Source organism: Ptychodera flava, chromosome 15 (assembly GCF_041260155.1).
Source record: "Ptychodera flava strain L36383 chromosome 15, AS_Pfla_20210202, whole genome shotgun sequence".
NCBI lineage: Eukaryota > Metazoa > Hemichordata > Enteropneusta > Ptychoderidae > Ptychodera > Ptychodera flava.
Window position 1 is genome coordinate 34,359,438 of NC_091942.1, and position 18,347 is coordinate 34,377,784.

Below are 18,347 nucleotides of genomic sequence, written 5' to 3' on the forward strand. Positions count from 1 at the left end.
TATTACACAGTCGATCGTTGAAACACTGCGATAGTTTTTTTTTATGTATGACGTTGTGCTTTTGACATATTTCAGCGAGAATTAGTAACCTAGGTTTTTGTGAAATGTAAAAAGCCGACAGAGGGGTTTTGCCACCTGTGTGGTTACGACTCTACCTCATGATTTAATTCTAGCTAACATTTTTTGGTCTTTCCTCGTACTAGCAGACGTTGGCTGCATTTCAGTGAAATATATTAAAGTTGATACCTGCGCTGTTTTATTGAAAGTAAACAGAACGCTCACTGGTAAATTTCTCTTATTTAACCCATAAATCACTTCTCACAGAAACTAAACAAACGTCGAGAAGAACTGCAAGTCGGTAAGTTCATCTATATGCTTTGTCCTATGTTACTTTATTTTTCTAATCTTTGCTAGGAAGTAATGTAATTTTTTTGTAAATTGTCCTATTTTCTCTCATTCTTCATGCATGGAAAGTTATTAGATTAGATTCAGTAAGGCACTCTGCCTATCTTCTTTGTTTTGTTTTTTTCTTCTTGGCAAGGTAATTACAATTTTCAGCGATATCAAAACGAATCTAGTCATGAAACAAACGGACATGTTAATTTTCGATTAATTTTACCTCATCTGATCCAGTGTTTGCGAGGAGACAGAAATATGAATACGATTCTGAGAGCCTTGATAATTATTCATCCATAACAAAGAAAGCAAAGTGTCGCGAAAATTGGTCTCTGCAGCGTCCCTCTCTGTGATATCCTTGTTATAAATACAATGTCGGGATGACCGCAAGCTGGAATTACTTCCTTTATGTCCACTTACTTTACAAATCTTGCCAAATTGGCAACAGTACAATTTGCATGGACGCTAAGCGTCTAATCGTTCAAACAATGGGGTTGATAAATTTTGCTGAGCGACAGTTTTCAAGAATATTGGTGTCTTATCGAAGAAAAACGTTTTTCTTTCAGTATTGAGCTTTCTTGGCACAAAAATTTGATCACATCTTTAAATGGGAACTATAGTTCAACCAATGTTGTCCTTACTCACTTTCCTGTAACCGTTTAATAAACTAAGGTGGGATTTGCATCCCTTGGTACATCAATACGTATGGTGCTATGAATAGTCAGCTTATTCGGAATCTACAAAACTAGTTTAACCAGTCAAACTCTGCAAAAAGGTCCGTGTGAACGTTTACTACTCGTATTACTTAGTTTATTGGACAATATTATTTGGTATGCTTTGCTGTGTGCGGGATATATATTACAGCATAGCTACGTAAAACGTGTATGGTATCATTTTTTCGCCATTATCATCATGAATTAGTGTTTTTGTTGATCCGCAAGACACGCTGTGGTGAGTGAAGTGTCTGAAATTCAAATAATGTTTAAACATGCACGACACATAAACGCACGCATTACTTAATTATAATGTAAGCACTTTTTCAATTATACTGTAAAGTAATTTGTTACACTTAAACGGAAAACTCAACGTGAATTAATTAATGCATTAGCTCTCCTTTCAGCCTATCATCAACCTCCGTTTATACTTCGATGTAACTTACAACATACCGGAGTATTGTGTGAAATATTATTTCACACAATGTCTAATAAAAGCAAACAAACAAATGACCTACAGACCGTATTAATTATAAATTACGTAAGCAGGCGATTCTAATGGTATTGTCCAGGATCCAAATTACCCGCGTGCACTCTTCACCCGTGCATGTAATGTTGCCGTGGCTCAGGTAACTTGCAGGATCAATATTCATGAGCCGAACAAGCCAAATCACTCTGTTTTCCGTCGTTTTCAAAGCGAAAATTTTCCATGTATAAACTGTTTCTTTAAAAAGTCAAATGACGTTACATCGATTCCAACAGCATAACGATAAATTAATCTCTGTCAAGATTCTATAGACGTCAATGACCAAGATCCGGCGAATGCTCTCTGGGTCGGAGATGATAGCATCCATACGACCAAACACACGGCCCTATGGTCAAAACTGCAACAGGAGAAACTTGCACTGTAAGATTGGGGTGGGTGATTTGATAATGATATTGAAAATGATAACCTTGTCACTGTGCAGGTGCTGAAATATGGGGCATGTTGGCATAAATCCTGACATACGCAGTTTTCATATTTGCAAAGATGATATTGCAAACCAAGCGTGTTCGCAGTTTTGTATCAAATTTGTTTGTTCTTTCCTCTTCACAAAGAAGTCTTGAATATTCTTATGCATGGTAGGAAATAGTGAAATGATAGTAGTTCTGAAATGTATTGAAAGCTGCCATTAAATACAATTATACGTTTACATTGGCCTGGTTATAAATTAGTATCGCTGAATAGATATGTATCTAAGCGTATATATATATATATGTATGTAGAGAGAGAGAGAGACAAGAGAGAGAGAGAGAGAGAGAGAGAGAGAGAGGAGAGAGGGGGGGGGGGAGAGACAGAGACAGAGACAGAGAGAGAAGAGAGAGACAGAGAGAGAGAGAGATATCTTAGGTCTCATGCTGTTGCAAGATGATTTTGAATTGTACCAAACGAAGAAAATGAATATTTGTCACTTTGTTGTACTGTTGTGCGGTCTATGTTTTGCTCAAGTTTGCTTCACACTAGACAACAATATTACACAGTCGATCGTTGAAACACTACGATGTTTGTTTTTATGTATGACGTTGTGCTTTTGACATATTTCAGCGAGAATTAGTAACCTAGGTTTTTGTGAAATGTAAAAAGCCGACAGAGGGGTTTTGCCTGCATTGTAGTTACCCTGACGACTCTACCTCATGATTTAATTCACTGCTTCCAGCTAACATTTTTTGGTCTTTCCTCGTACTAGCAGACGTTGGCTGCATTTCAGTGAAATATATTAAAGTGATACCTGCGCTGTTTTATTGAAAGTAAACAGAACGCTCACTGGTAAATTTCTCTATTTAACCCATAAATCACTTCTCACAGAAAACTAAACAAATGTCGAGAAGAACTGCAAGTCGGTAAGTTAATCTATATGCTTTGTTCTATGTTACTTTATTTTTCTAATCTTAGCTAGGAAGTAATGTAATTTTTTGTAAATTGTCCTATTTTCTCTCATTCTTCATGCATGGAAAGTTATTAGATTAGATTCAGTAAGGCACTCTGCCTATCTTCTTTGTTTTTTTTTTCTTCTTGGCAAGGGAATTACAATTTTCAGCGATATCAAAACGAATCTAGTCATTAAATGTAAGATGTTTCACAGTAATATCATTTATCACTAATATTTAAATGAGTTTTTCACCACAGTTCTAAACGTATTCGATGAAGTGCTTATAGTTTGTTTGGAATCGATGCATATTACTAGTAAACAGAACTACATGTAAAATCACTGCAAGTCACGGTAAGTGGCCATTGATAGGCCTACCGGTTCAAATCACTTACAGGCCATATTGGAGAAAATGAATCATGGTTTCAAAGTGCGAAATTCACATTACATATGCTGGAAGAAAGAATATTCTGTTCTTTCATTGTGATCTTTAGCATTATCATACATGCTATGCCTTTTTGCCATTCTTCTATTGTTCAGACGGTACTGATATGAACCCATATTTTAGTGAAAATACGAATTATATTTTCACTGTAACCGAACTACTTACAGTTACGCGTACGCGTGACCTTCGCTGGTATGTATGACCTTCGTTGGTATATGTACATATAAAGCAGCTGAGCGAATATGACAAATGACAATCCGAAACGTCATTATGATCAAAATTAATTATGTTGTTTGCAGTCACTTCATGGGCATTGCACTTAGGCACAAGTACAGTTGTACCAAAAACATACAAACAAACGTATTGAAAATTTGTATCATTTGCCGACACATGTCATCGTTCACTGCCGGTCCCATACGGTGCAGTGTTTTCATGTCATCTACGCTGCTGAAGATTACATGTAAGATACCGGTTGACAATGCATCATGATAGAACCGCTTTACGACAAGTTTCCTGTTGATGAGCTTAAGTATCTGGGCGTTGAATGACATGGTTTACAGCCGTAAATGAACCACAAAATCCAAGCGCACTGAAAATACTCGTGACAGACAAGGTTGAAGGTGCGCATGATATTTCCGATTTGTACCTGTCAGTGAGATTCACAGGTCATGATCGTGTCTGGTGGCACTAGTGCGGTGCGGGTTTCAGATACAATGTAAGATCTGGGGAAAGTAAAACTTTCGCTTAGCTTGTTAAAGGACGTTTAGTTCTATTCAGGCAAGCCAGGAACGAAAATATACGAGCAGACGACGGCAATACCATTGAAATGTTTTATTCGTACAGCAACAAAATCACGAACGTTACGAAACTAAGCTTACAGCTTACAGCTTACTGTACTCACTTCATATTTTTCCAAATCCACTTACTAAGATGGTAAATTCGGCATATTTGACGTCTGGGGAAATGTATAATTCTTCGAGATAAACTGATTGGTACGGGTATTATATCTACTGTGCATTCATAGATGTCGCAAATTGCTTGCTCCATGCTCTCAGCTATTTATACTAGATCGAGTTTGAAATCGAACGCTGGTATTTTGACGCGATTTTGGCGGCCTCATAACTTTCACGGATGAGGTTATGTTTCAAAACACGAAAACACACCCATTTATTCACTCCAGCCTATGTTTACATCCACCGTCATTTTAAACTAAAAATAAATCTTCTTCAAATTGTGAAAACCTTTGTCGACATCGTAATATTTAAATTGTTCGCTTTGAGAGTGCCGTATATCCTTTGAAGTGGAATGGCCCAATAACAGAATAATATCAAGAAGTGATACGGTTGTCACCACTCCTTAGCAATCAAATTTTCATAAGTACAGCCAGGAGGAAGCAAGGTCGATTTTAGTTGATTTCGTCGCTTAATTCGGAGCGTGTGTAGGAAAACCAAAGCATGCATGTATAATAAAGGGTTATTACACAAAGTTTGGGCGATACCGCGTCGTATTCGAGTGATGTGTCCGTATTTTGACGAGTTGCGCAGCAACTCGTCAAAATACGGACTCGAATACGACGCGGTATCACCCAAACTTTGTGAAATAACCCCTAATTGAACTTAAGTTTAGAAGTTCGGCGTTTATGAAAGTATAAGCCTGCTTATAATATTATAATGAGCCAGATTATTCATGATGACGTTTTATATTGGTCACGTGATATGTATCTGTTTGCCTGTACGGCGTGAGTCTTGTACAGAGATACAAGTTTGTGCGTTATCCGGTTATTGGGCAGCCATTTTAACTGGCTTTCAAACCTTTTTCAGAAAGTCAAATCTCGTTCCACCCTCAAGGGCTAAATTCAGTGTTGATTGTCACTTATCTAGAAAGGATGTCTTCATTTTCGAATGGGGCATGGTTATTAAAGCCAAATGGACCAAGACTTTTCAATTTGGCGAACGTACTTTGCTTGTACCTGTAGTTCGTACACCAGGTTCACCTTTGTGTGCAGTTGTAGCTGTAGAGCATCATTTTAAGCAATTCCAAACTGATGTGCATTCCCCAGCTTTTCTTACTACAGTGGGCCAAAAGACACAGCCCATCAGCCATGCTATGTTTGCCAAGACCCTTAAAGATTGGATCAACCTCACAGGTCACAATGCATCACAGTATTCAGGTCACAGTCTTTGCCGTGGAGGGGCTACCTTTGCTCATCAGTGTGGAGCCTTTCTGGAAATGATTCAGATACCTTTTAGTCAACGTACACAAGTAGCCAAAAAGGTGTCTCTTGGCTTGAGTAATTTTGCAGAAGTGTAGCCTAAAATGTTAGCCACCTGCGACCCTTTGCCGAGATTTTGATTGTGTTGCTACTTATTGTTTGTTTGATTTTTTTCCTTCCCTTTTCTCCCCTTTTTTCCCGCGGTTTCTCCTTGGCGTCTGGAGTTGGGAATCTTATTCCCTGCACTCCAGATGACCAGTGTTTTACTGCAACACCGTGTTGTGTGTATTTATAATAGTTAGTCTAGATTTTTATTTGCCATATGTTTGGCCTTAGCTGGAACATTATGAGTAGTATAAGCCTGCTTATAATATTATATTGAGCCTGATGATTCATCATGACATTTTATAATTGGTCACGTGATTTGTATCTGTTTGCCTGTACGGCGTGAGTCTTGTTCAGCGTTACAAGTTTATGCGTTATCAATAAAACCCACCCACTCTACCCGGCGTCTGGAGTTGGGAATCTTATTCCCTGCACTCCAGATGACCAGTGTTTTACTGCAACACAGTGTTGTGTGTATTTATTTTAGTTAGTCTAGATTTCTATTTGCCACATGTTGGGCCTTAGCTGGAACATTATATGCCTCTGCATATGCATGTACTTTAGGGGTCACTGTCCGAAATTGGTGATGACTTTCGTCGTGTTTGATTTATATTTAGCTGCTGATTTTTTATAATACTTTTCTCAACATCTTTGACCGTATCTATCAATATATCCTTTACATGAGTAGACTGCTAAACTTGGTTATGCAATGGTCCTATCCTAAAGGCTATATTGCACGAATGTAGGCATTCTGTTTGCCGGAATAATGTGAATAATCCTTATACATTGTAGGATTTATTGTAATAACTGTTCGTAAATTTGCAGTGAGTGCTTCTTATTTGTGTATTTCGGCATACTGCACTGTAAGCTGCCGTGTTTGTTCCATGCGCTATATAGCATAGGTGACGTATAAAGTCTTGCCGTTTTCACAGATGATTCATGTGAGACCGGTCGTTGTGAATACTACGCAACTTGCAAAGATGGTGTATGCATTTGCCCGATTGTACATGTCTGCCCCCGTTTGTGGAGCCCAGTCTGCGGAAGTGACGGACAAACCTATCCAAATGAATGTGTTTTGCAATCCAAGGCATGCGAAGACCAAACCGACTTATATGTTGTCCATGAAGGTAGATGTGAACCTGAAGGTTAGTAAAATCGTATCTGAGAAAGTACAAAAGTTTTACACCGTTAAAATTACGACTTGAATGTCGCTGTATGAAAGCATTGTAACCAAATTTTACGCAAAATATTTTCGCCAAAGGAAGTGCGATTTGAACAGTGTTATGTGTAGGCCTATAACATTTGTCCTTTGAGCATTTATGCTGTAATGCTATCTCACCCAAGAATGTAAATAAATGAATTCCTAAAATGTCATTTTCAGTTCCTCTGTGTCCTGATGGAAGTCAGCCAGTGAACTGTATTATTGATCCTTGTCAAGTGACCACGGAGACTTGTGACGCTTATCCCGATGCTGAGTGTCAGGCTGATTACTGTGGTAGATGCAGCGTTATCTTTGTTGATGAATTCGGAATTCAAGTCAACTGTGGTAAGAGCAGCTGTTGTGAAACCCCTCTTAAGTCTGGTTTTACATCTGCTTTGCAGGGACAAAACTATGGAAATCACTGCAGAAATACAATATGATAAACGGGAGTCACGTAAAGATAACAAAAAGCAATTAAGTCGACTTTTAGATATGTGGGGTGGTTATTTAACGGGAAATAATGGTAACTTTGATAATTTTGTCACCATTTTCGTTTTGAATATATCAACCATACTTCCTTGTTCTAATTCCCAAAGCTTGTTGATATACACACGATTCAGCTTGTCAACGCAGCCTGTTATTGTTATTGTTGAAAAGTGACTTCAGGTCCGGACTAGAATTTAAATGTAAACAATAACAGTGCATTTTACACATAATAGACGCTAAGTTGACAAGCTAAAGAATCGTTTCGTCAATTTTGGTCTAGTAAATCCAGATATACATCCGTAATTAGAAAAACTTCGTAAAATACGAAAATTAGTAATTAGCTAAGATAAAAGTGCTAAATGACTTCGATACTTTTATGTGGCAGTATTTTCAATGTACATAGAACGTTTTGTCAACTTTGATTGAACCAATCGAGATTTATCTCTGATTAGGAAAGTTCGCTGAATATGCAAATTAGATATTCTAAAAAATCTAAATTGACTTTTGGTCATTACAGTTTCTTCAATGTACAGAGCACGTTTTGTCAATTTTGATCAAGTAGATCTAGATATATATCCCTAATTGGAAAAGTTCATTAAATATGCAAATTAGTAATTGGCTTAAGTAAAAATGCTTTTTGACTTTCAATGATGTTGTATCATAGTATCTTCCATGTACTTATCAAGTGTCATTAGTTTTGGTAAAGTCAATCAAGATATATAACCCTAATTTGGAAAGTTCATTACATATGCAAATTAGGAAGTGCCTAAATAAAATTGTGTAATGACTTTCAATAATATCACATCATAGTATTTTCAATTTACATACCAAGTTTGATAAATTTGCATTGAGTCAATTCAGATATACATCCGTAATTTAAAAAGTGCATCAAATATGCAAATTAGCAATCAACTTTCATGTCACACCCCTATGTCTTTCTTTTGGGATAAATATTTGTGTGATCACCATTTGTAGCAAACTTCATTCGAATCTGTGCAGCCCTTCTCATGTTATGCCTGTTTTTTCTAAATGATTTATTATGCAAATGAGCATGAAATATGCAAGCCATACTAACTAAAATATCATCAGTTTTTGCCAGTAACATATGGTACGTGTCTACTAGATCTGATTCATATCCGTTCTGGCGTTGTTGAGATATTGTGTAAACAGACAGACAGGCACACACACTCACAGACATCGGTGCGACATTAGCTTACATGTGTGAAGCTGTGAGCTATAAAGATGGGCTTTTAGACTACGTTTAAAAGTTACAAGACCAACCAAGACAGTTAGCATCAAAAGAAAGCTCATTCCACAACAATAGAGCAGCAACGGAAAATGCCCGATAATCAGTGCCCTTGGTGTTATGACTGGTAAGAAGTATTTTGTTTAATAGTTGAACAGAGAGTACGCCCAGGGATATTAATATCTACCAATGATTGCAAATACTGTGGATATTCATTAGATCACCGTTATAAAAGTTCAGGCCTCACAAAGTGAGATTCAATTCTCTGTCAGACGTGACGAGTGTGATATTCGATAACAAGAACTTAATACCCTTTGTTCAGTTGGTGCAAGGTAAGAAATGTTACCAGATATATACTGAATGTCTTTCCTCTTCCGAGGGGGATGTGGCTTAACATATCACTTCTTTCAAATTTTTGTCATGAAATTGTTTATACATGTTCCCCGCTGTACTGAAATGACTTTTTATTGAATGCAATAGCTTGTTTGGATGACTGGTATTAACTACAGCCTTACTTTGTTCACATATTTCCAGATTTCGCATAGGGTTGTCATTCGGCTAAAATATCTATACCGTCTGTGCCGTAGCATATAGATTTCTCTGAGGCATTTTTTTTTTGTAGTACAAAACAAACTAACATGATGGCTATAATCGTGGACGGAATGAAATGGCGCGTTATTATTATGGTGATGGTGATTGTCGCGCAAAGTATGCCGTCATGGGGTTCAAATACACTTTTGGTAAGTATTCACTCTCTGCATTTAAAGATCGAAGTCAAGTTTTTGACCAAGCTCTTATTGTATTGTTGCCACTGCAAGTATCATCGAAATTGTACATGGTCGTGATAGTTATTACTGTTAATTTTGTCTGGGTGATCTTACTATTACCTAAAACAATATCTGCGCTGAAAAAATCATCGATTGCCTATGAAAAATATTAAAAAACACAGTAACTAGCTTATATACACTTAATCAAATCAAATTGATATCAAATCTTCAAGAACAAAATGAAGGTAGACCATCGCAGGGTTCTCAAATGTTCTACCACCAAATTCTGAAAGATACTAAAGTAAGTTCAGTCGACAACTAGACAGGCATTCCTCAAATGCTGCAACATAATCTCTTTCACGTAGTAGTATGAAGCAAAAAAAAATTTAGCAACTCTGATTAGCTAATATCAAAGTCCATAGAGCTCTTTGATTATTTGAGTGAAACGAAACACAATAAGCATATTAACAAAACAAACATTGATTAGTAAAACAATATTCTAATTGATTGCAATCCCATGAAACTGGTAATATTATGAAATATTCTACCACTAAATATGTTAAAAATGTCATTGTTAAAATGGTATAAAAGAAAATTTTGTTAATTTTCGATTAATTTTACCTCATCTGATCCAGTGTTTGCGCGGAGACAGAAAATATGAATACGATTCTGAGAGCCTTGATAATTATTCATCCATAACAAAGAAAGCAAAGTGTCGCGAAAATTGGTCTCTGCAGCGTCCCTCTCTGTGATATCCTTGTTATAAATACAATGTCGAGATGACCGCAAGCTGGAATTACTTCCTTTATGTCCACTTACTTTACAAATCTTGCCAAATTGGCACCAGTACAATTTGCATAGACGCTAAGCGTCTAATCGTTCAAACAACGGGGTTGATAAATTTTGCTGAGTGACAGTTTTCAAGAGTATTGGTGTCTTATCGAAGAAAAACGTTTTTCTTTCGGTATTGAGCTTTCTTGGCACAAAAATTTGATCACATCTTTAAATGGGAACTATAGTTCAACCAATGTTGTCCTTACTCACTTTCCTGTAACCGTTTAATAAACTAAGGTGGGATTTGCATCCCTTGGTACATCAATACGTATGGTGCTATGAATAGTCAGCTTATTCGGAATTTACAAAACTGGTTTAATGAGTCAAACTCTGCAAAACGGTCCGTGTGAACGTTTACTACTCGTATTACTTAGTTTATTGGACAATATTATTTGGTATGCTTTGCTGTGTGCGGGATATATATTACAGCATAGCTACGTTAAACGTGTATGGTATCTTTTTTCGCCATTATCATCATGAATTAGTGTTTTTTGTTGATCCGCAAGACACGCTGTGGTGAGTGAAGTGTCTGAAATTCAAATAATGTTTAAAGATGCACGACACATAAACGCACGCATTACTTAATTATAATGTAAGCACTTTTTCAATTATACTGTACAGTAATTTGTTACATTTAAACGGAAAACTCAACGTGAATTAATTAATGCATTAGCTCTCCTTTCAGCCTATCATCAACCTCTGTTTATACTTCGCTGTCACTTACAACATACCGGAGTACAAAAATGGTTCGAAATATTATTTCAGACAGTGTCTAATAAAAGCAAACAAACAAAAGACCTACAGACCGTATTAATTATAAATTACTTAGGCAAGCGATTCCAATGGTATTGTCCAGGGTCCGAATTACCCGGGTTCACTCTTTACCCGTGCATGTAATGTTGCCGTGGCGCAGGTAGTTTGCAGGATCAACATTCATGAGCCGAACTAGCCAAATCACTCTGTTTTCCGTCGTTTTCAAAGCGAAAATTTTCCATGTATAAACTGTTTCTTTAATACGTCAAATGTAGTTACATCAATTCCAACAGCATAATGACAAATTAATATCTGTCAAGATACTATTGACGTCAATGACCAAGATCTGGCGAATGCTCTCTGGGTCGGAGATGATAGCATCCATACGACCGAACACACGACCCTATAGTCAAAACTGCAACAGGAGAAACTTGCACTGTATGATTGGGGTGGGTATTTGTGCAGGTACTGAAATATGGGGCATGTTGGCATAAATCCTGACATACGCAGTTTTCATATTTGCAAAGATGATATTGCAAACCAAGCGTGTTCGCAGTTTTGTATCAAATTTGTTTGTTCTTTCCTCTTCACAAAGAAGTCTTGAATATTCTTATGCATGGTAGGAAATAGTGAAATGGTAGTAGTTCTGAAATGTATTGAAAGCTGCCATTAAATACAATTATACGTTTACATTGGCCTGGTTATAAATTAGTATCGCTGAATAGATATGTATCTAAGCGTATATATATGTATGTAGAGAGAGAGAGACAGAGAGACAGAGACAGAGAGAGAGACAGAGAGAGACAGAGAGAGAGATATCTTAGGTCTCAGGCTGTTGAGAGATGATTTTGAATTGTACCAAAAGAAGAAAATGAATATTCGTCACTTTGCTGTACTGTTGTGCGGTCTATGTTTTGCTCAAGTTTGCTTCACACTAGACAACAATATTACACAGTCGATCGTTGAAACACTACGATTTGTTTTGATGTATGACGTTGTGCTTTTGACATATTTCAGCGAGAATTAGTAACCTAGGTTTTTGTGAATGTAAAAAGCCGACAAAGGGTTTTGCCTGCAGTGTAGTTACCCTGACGACTCTACCTCATGATTTAATTCACTGCTTCCAGCTAACATTTTTGGTCTTCCTCGTACTGGCAGACGTTGGCTGCATTTCAGTGAAATATATTAAAGTTGATACCTGCGCTGTTTTATTGAAAGTAAACAGAACGCTCACTGGTAAATTTCTCTTATTTAACCCATAAATCACTTCTCACAGAAACTAAACAAACGTCGAGAAGAACTGCAAGTCGGTAAGTTAATCTATATGCTTTGTCCTATGTTACTTTATTTTTCTAATCTTTGCTAGGAAGTAATGTAATTTTTTTGTAAATTGTCCTATTTTCTCTCATTCTTCATGCATGGAAAGTTATTAGATTAGATTCAGTAAGGCACTCTGCCTATCTTCTTTGTTTGTTTTTTCTTCTTGGCAAGGGAATTACAATTTTCAGCGATATCAAAACAAATCTAGTCATTAAATGTAAGATGTTTCACAGTAATATCATTTATCAACTAATATTTGAATGAGGTTTTTCACCACAGTTCTAAACGTATTCGATGAAGTAAGGCTTATAGTTTGTGTGGAATCGATGCATATTACTAGTAAACAGAACTACATGTAAAATCACTGCAAGTCACGGTAAGTGGCCATTGATAGGCCTACCGGTTCAAATCACTTACAGGCCATATTGGAGAAAATGAATCATGGTTTCAAAGTGCGAAATTCACATTACATATGCTGGAAGAAAGAATATTCTGTTCTTTCATTGTGATCTTTAGCATTATCATACATGCTATGCCTTTTTGCCATTCTTCTATTGTTCAGACGGTACTGATATGAACCCATATTTTAGTGAAAATACGAATTATATTTTCACTGTAACCGAACTACTTACAGTTACGCGTACGCGTGACCTTCGCTGGTATGTATGACCTTCGTTGGTATATGTACATATAAAGCAGCTGAGCGAATATGACAAATGACAATCCGAAACGTCATTATGATCAAATGTTTGCAGTCACTTCATGGGCATTGCACTTAGGCACAAGTACAGTTGTACCAAAAACATACAAACAAACGTATTGAAAATTTGTATCATTTGCCGACACCTGTCATCGTTCACTGCCGGTCCCATACGGTGCAGTGTTTTCATGTCATCTACGCTGCTGAAGATTACATGTAAGATACCGGTTGACAGTGCATCATGATAGAACCGCTTTACGACAAGTTTCCTGTTGATGAGCTTAAGTATCTGGGCGTTGAATGACATGGTTTACAGCCGTAAATGAATCACAAAATCCAACCGCACTGAAAATACTCGTAACAGACAAGGTTGAAGGTGCGCATGATATTTCCGATTTGTACCTGTCAGTGAGATTCACAGGTCATGATCGTGTCTGGTGGCACCAGTGCGGTGCGGGTTTCAGATACAATGTAAGATCTGGGGAAAGTAAAACTTTCGCTTAGCTTGTTAAAGGACGTTTAGTTCTATTCAGGCAAGCCAGGAACGAAAATATACGAGCAGACGACGGCAATACCATTGAAATGTTTTATTCGTACAGCAACAAAATCACGAACGTTACGAAACTAAGCTTACAGCTTACAGTGTACTCACTTCATATTTTTCCAAATCCGCTTACTAAGATGGTAAATTCGGCATATTTGACGTCTGGGGAAATGTATAATTCTTCGAGATAAACTGATTGGTACGGGTATTATATCTACTGTGCATTCATAGATGTCGCAAATTGCTTGCTCCATGCTCTCAGCTATTTATACTAGATCGAGTTTGAAATCGAACGCTGGTATTTTGACGCGATTTTGGCGGCCTCATAACTTTCACGGATGAGGTTATGTTTCAAAACACGAAAACACACCCATTTATTCACTCCAGCCTATGTTTACATCCACCGTCATTTTAAACTAAAAATAAATCTTCTTCAAATTGTAAAAAACCTTTGTCGACATCGTAATATTTAAATTGTTCGCTTTGAGAGTGCCGTAAGTGGAATGGCCCAATAGCAGAATAATATCAAGAAGTGATACGGTTGTCACCACTCCTTAGCAATCAACTTTTCATAAGTACAGCCAGGAGGAAGCAAGGTCGATTTTAGTTGATTTCGTCGCTTAATTCGGAGCGTGTGTAGGAAAACCAAAGCATGCATGTATAATAAAGGGTTATTACACAAAGTTTGGGCGAAACCGCGTCGTATTCGAGCGATGTGTCCATATTTTGATGAGTTGCGCAGCAACTCGTCAAAATACGGACTCGAATACGACGCGGTATCACCCAAACTTTGTGAAATAACCCTTAATTAGACCTAAGTTTAGAAGTTCGGCGTTAATGAAAGTATAAGCCTGCTTATAATATTATAATGAGCCGGATTATTCATGATGACGTTTTATAGTTGGTCACGTGATATGTATCTGTTTGCCTGTACGGCGTGAGTCTTGTACAGAGATACAAGTTTGTGCGTTATCCGGTTATTGGGCAGCCATTTTAACTGCTTTCAAACCTTTTTCAGAAAGTCAAATCTCGTTCCACCCTCAAGGGCTAAATTATGTGTTGATTGTCACTTATCTAGAAAGGATGTCTTCATTTTCGAATGGGGCATTGTAATTAAAGCCGAATGGCTCAATTTGGCGAACGTACTTTGCTTGTACCTGTAGTTCGTACACCAGGTTCACCTTTGTGTGCAGTTGTAGCTGTAGAGCATCATTTTAAGCAATTCGAAACTGATGTGCATTCCCCAGGTTTTCTTACTACAGTGGGCCAAAAGACACAGCCCATCAGCCATGCTATGTTTGCCAAGACCCTAAAAGATTGGATCAACCTCACAGGTCACAATGCATCACAGTATTCAGGTCACAGTCTTTGCCGTGGAGGGGCTACCTTTGCTCATCAGTGTGGAGCCTTTCTTGAAATGATTCAGAGACCTTTTAGTCAACGTACACAAGTAGCCAAAAAGGTGTCTCTTGGCTTGAGTAATTTTGCTGAAGTGTAGCCTAAAATGTTAGCCACCTGCGACCCTTTTGCCGAGATTTTGATTGTGTTGCTACTTATTGTTTGTTTGATTTTTTTCCTTCCCTTTTCTCCCCTTTTTTCCCGCGGTTTCTCCTTGGCGTCTGGAGTTGAGAATCTTAGTCCCTGCACTCCAGATGACCAGTGTTTTACTGCAACACCGTGTTGTGTGTATTTATAAAAGTTAGTCTAGATTTTTATTTGCCATATGTTTGGCCTTAGCTGGAACATTATGAGTAGTATAAGCCTGCTTATAATATTATATTATATGAGCCTGATGATTCATCATGACATTTTATAGTTGGTCACGTGATTTGTATCTGTTTGCCTGTACGGCGTGAGTCTTGTTCAGCGTTACAAGTTTATGCGTTATCAATAAAACCCACCCACTCTACCCGGCGTCTGGAGTTGGGAATCTTTTCCCTGCACTCCAGATGACCAGTGTTTTACTGCAACACGGTGTTGTGTGTATTTATTTTAGTTAGTCTAGATTTCTATTTGCCACATGTTGGGCCTTAGCTGGAACATTATATGCCTCTGCATATGCATGTACTTTAGGGGTCACTGTCCGAAATTGGTGATGACTTCGTCGTGTTTGATTTATATTTAGCTGCTGATTTTTTTATAATACTTTTCTCAACATCTTTGACCGTATCTATCAATATATCCTTTACATGAGTAGACTGCTAAACGTGGTTATGCAATGGTCCTATCCGAAAGGCTGTATTGCACGAATGTAGGCGTTACTTTCACAACTTGACTATCAGTTTGGTGTATTTTCAATAAACTGGTATAATATGATGTCCAATATAACGACTTCCTCGATTAGTTTACACACCTAGATTCTGACAAACGACACTCGAGCTGATGAACCACAGAAAGAGCTGAAATTGACCGGTAAAATTGATCATAAAGGAGCAATGCCTTTAACTTGGCACCTAGGTAACTCTCGTGCATGAAATAAAATCGCGTATGAAGTGAAACATTAATTATAGGAAATATTCATGCTCGATATACAGCTCATATTTGATCCCTTTTGTTCTTGTTCCAGCGGCTGACATTTGTAAGCTGCCTGCAGAGACTGGACCATGCAGAGCCGCCTTTCGGCGATGGTTTTTCAACACAACGGCTAGAGAATGTCAAGAGTTTATATATGGAGGGTGTGGGGGAAATGGCAATAACTTTCGACGGAAGAGAGAATGTGAGCGGGCATGCAAAATACAAAGAGTGAGTAAGCTTGCAAAAATAAATCAAAATCTCTTAATGGACTACCCTTATGCAAAGAGTAGCTCACATTTGAAAACGCACTGCTCTCCAAGGCGGATGAAAAGAGATGATTTTAATCGGCTTCTGTTAAGTACAACTTATTGTATTATGTTGGATCATGTTAAATACGGGTAAGAATCGTAAACATTAGTTGCAAGGGTGACTCAAAGGACTTGAAATATAGAATTTACATTCTCCCTTCAGAAAGCCGGTCATAATCTGTCCAGATTAAACTTTTGTTCACTATTTCATTTTTTTTCACTCAGAAAAACTCTCTGTGCAACGTTGCCTTTCCCGCCTCTCTCAGAGTGTTTTCAATTGTACATTTATATCAAATTTGCGTGCATAGTTTCCGATGTACTAAACGATGATCTTTCATATTGTTTTCACTTTGACATCAACACAACAATGCTATTGGCGTTTTCCATAATCTTTCATCACTGTTATTGTAATGCATGTTCAAGGTATCCAAAAAAAAAAGATCTGCAGGATTCGAAAGACCATGTGATTGCAAATTTGTGAAATAAAAGAAAAGTATCTACATGAACTTTCGTTCACAGTGCCCAATGAGTGTAGCAGGTCCCAGATGTTTCATGTTTCATGATAGACCTTTTTAACTACATGTGGTATTTGAATGGAAAGTAAGATGTATTAAAGTAAGCTTTTTGCGAAAATGCACTCTGACAGAAGCGCCGCGTATCCCCCTACGCCAACGCTCCTCCATAATCTTCATACTTCATTTGCAGTATTTTAATTTGTTACCTCCTAGTATTTTAAAGTTTTCCTCATGTGAGCGTCTGTTCTGCTCTTTTTACAGAGCGACGCTCAAATTTTTCCATAAACAGCTGAATATAGACTCCAAGGAACAGATGATGTCGACCGTAAATTGATCAGAAACATCAACAAATTCCAAATCACATCATAAACGACGGCAACTTCATGTTTGTCAACCGATAATTACATCTACTAAACCAATTCAATTCATGAAGATGCAGTGCTAATTATCTACCAGCGATATCACGGTTCATCGTGTTAATATTCTGCATAAATAAACATTCATTCAAAACAGCATAAATTAAGACTCGTGTGTGGGAGATTATTTCTGCCTGAGAAGCATTATGACCACACTGTGAAAAGCTAACGACGACCTAAGGCCTGAATTCAGTACATTAGGCAAATTGGTATCAATAGTATCATCAGTATAAATTCCGTCTCTGGCTCAAACAATCATACATTAACCACAATCCTTTTAAAAATTTCGCCATACCGACCCGCAGACTTTATTTGTCATAATGGTTTAACATTTTTCCTCTTCACTTTTAAAATATACTTTTATCGTTACATATAATTTAAGACAATTCTGGCAGATTGCTCCCTTCAGGATTTTTTACATGCAATGTTTCCTAGCAATGAATCTTTCCGTCTTATGCCCTTCCTGTTTTTCGTATGTGTGACAATGTCAAGAGATGAGATATGCACAATACCAGTGGGAAGTGTAATAAGCGAACAGAACTGCACTGCAATACACGATTTTAGTAATTGTGAAGAAACATGTCAGTGTGCAGGTCTAAGTTTTCTAACACATTTGTATGGGTTTACTCGCATTGGAACACACGATCCAAGTCTACAATTTGAGAGCAAACAACAGCTGCTCATTGCCTTGATTAAGGATGTAAACTTCATATAGTAAATTTGCATACGGGTATCTCAGCTGGTACCATTTTGAATCCTGTCAAGTGAAACAAGCAGACAGTGAAAATTCAAAATAATTTCAAAATGAAACCAGTCATTGATAACCCAGTCATAGCAAACATTGCGTTTAACGAAGCAATATGATTTTACTTGAATGAAAATCGGCTTGTTACATTGTAAAGCCGGTTTTCTAAGTTTGAATATCGTATACTAATCTTTAAGTCACAACATATAAACACCCGCTC

The 18,347-nt window shown here is 37.4% G+C and overlaps 1 protein-coding gene across 1 annotated transcript; it reads left to right on the plus strand.

The window, feature by feature from the left end:
• Window positions 1-8,441: 8,441 nt before the first annotated feature.
• On the plus strand, window positions 8,442-17,485 carry LOC139151974 (U-actitoxin-Avd3i-like). Its single transcript, XM_070725041.1, has 5 exons — window positions 8,442-9,043; window positions 9,334-9,451; window positions 12,342-12,375; window positions 16,196-16,371; window positions 17,228-17,485. Exons 2-5 carry the CDS (start codon window positions 9,350-9,352, stop codon window positions 17,249-17,251), a joined length of 336 nt encoding a protein of 111 aa, XP_070581142.1. The 5' UTR covers window positions 8,442-9,043; window positions 9,334-9,349; the 3' UTR covers window positions 17,252-17,485.
• The last annotated feature ends 862 nt before the right edge of the window (window positions 17,486-18,347 follow it).

Coding starts and splice junctions, on each gene's coding strand:
- LOC139151974 (XM_070725041.1), top strand. CDS start 9,350: ATGATGGCTATAATCGTGGACGGAATGAAATGGCGCGTTATTATTATG. Junction 12,376..16,195: donor TCGAGAAGAACTGCAAGTCG/GTAAGTTAATCT, acceptor TTCTTGTTCCAG/CGGCTGACATTTGTAAGCTG. Junction 16,372..17,227: donor GGGCATGCAAAATACAAAGA/GTGAGTAAGCTT, acceptor CTCTTTTTACAG/AGCGACGCTCAAATTTTTCC.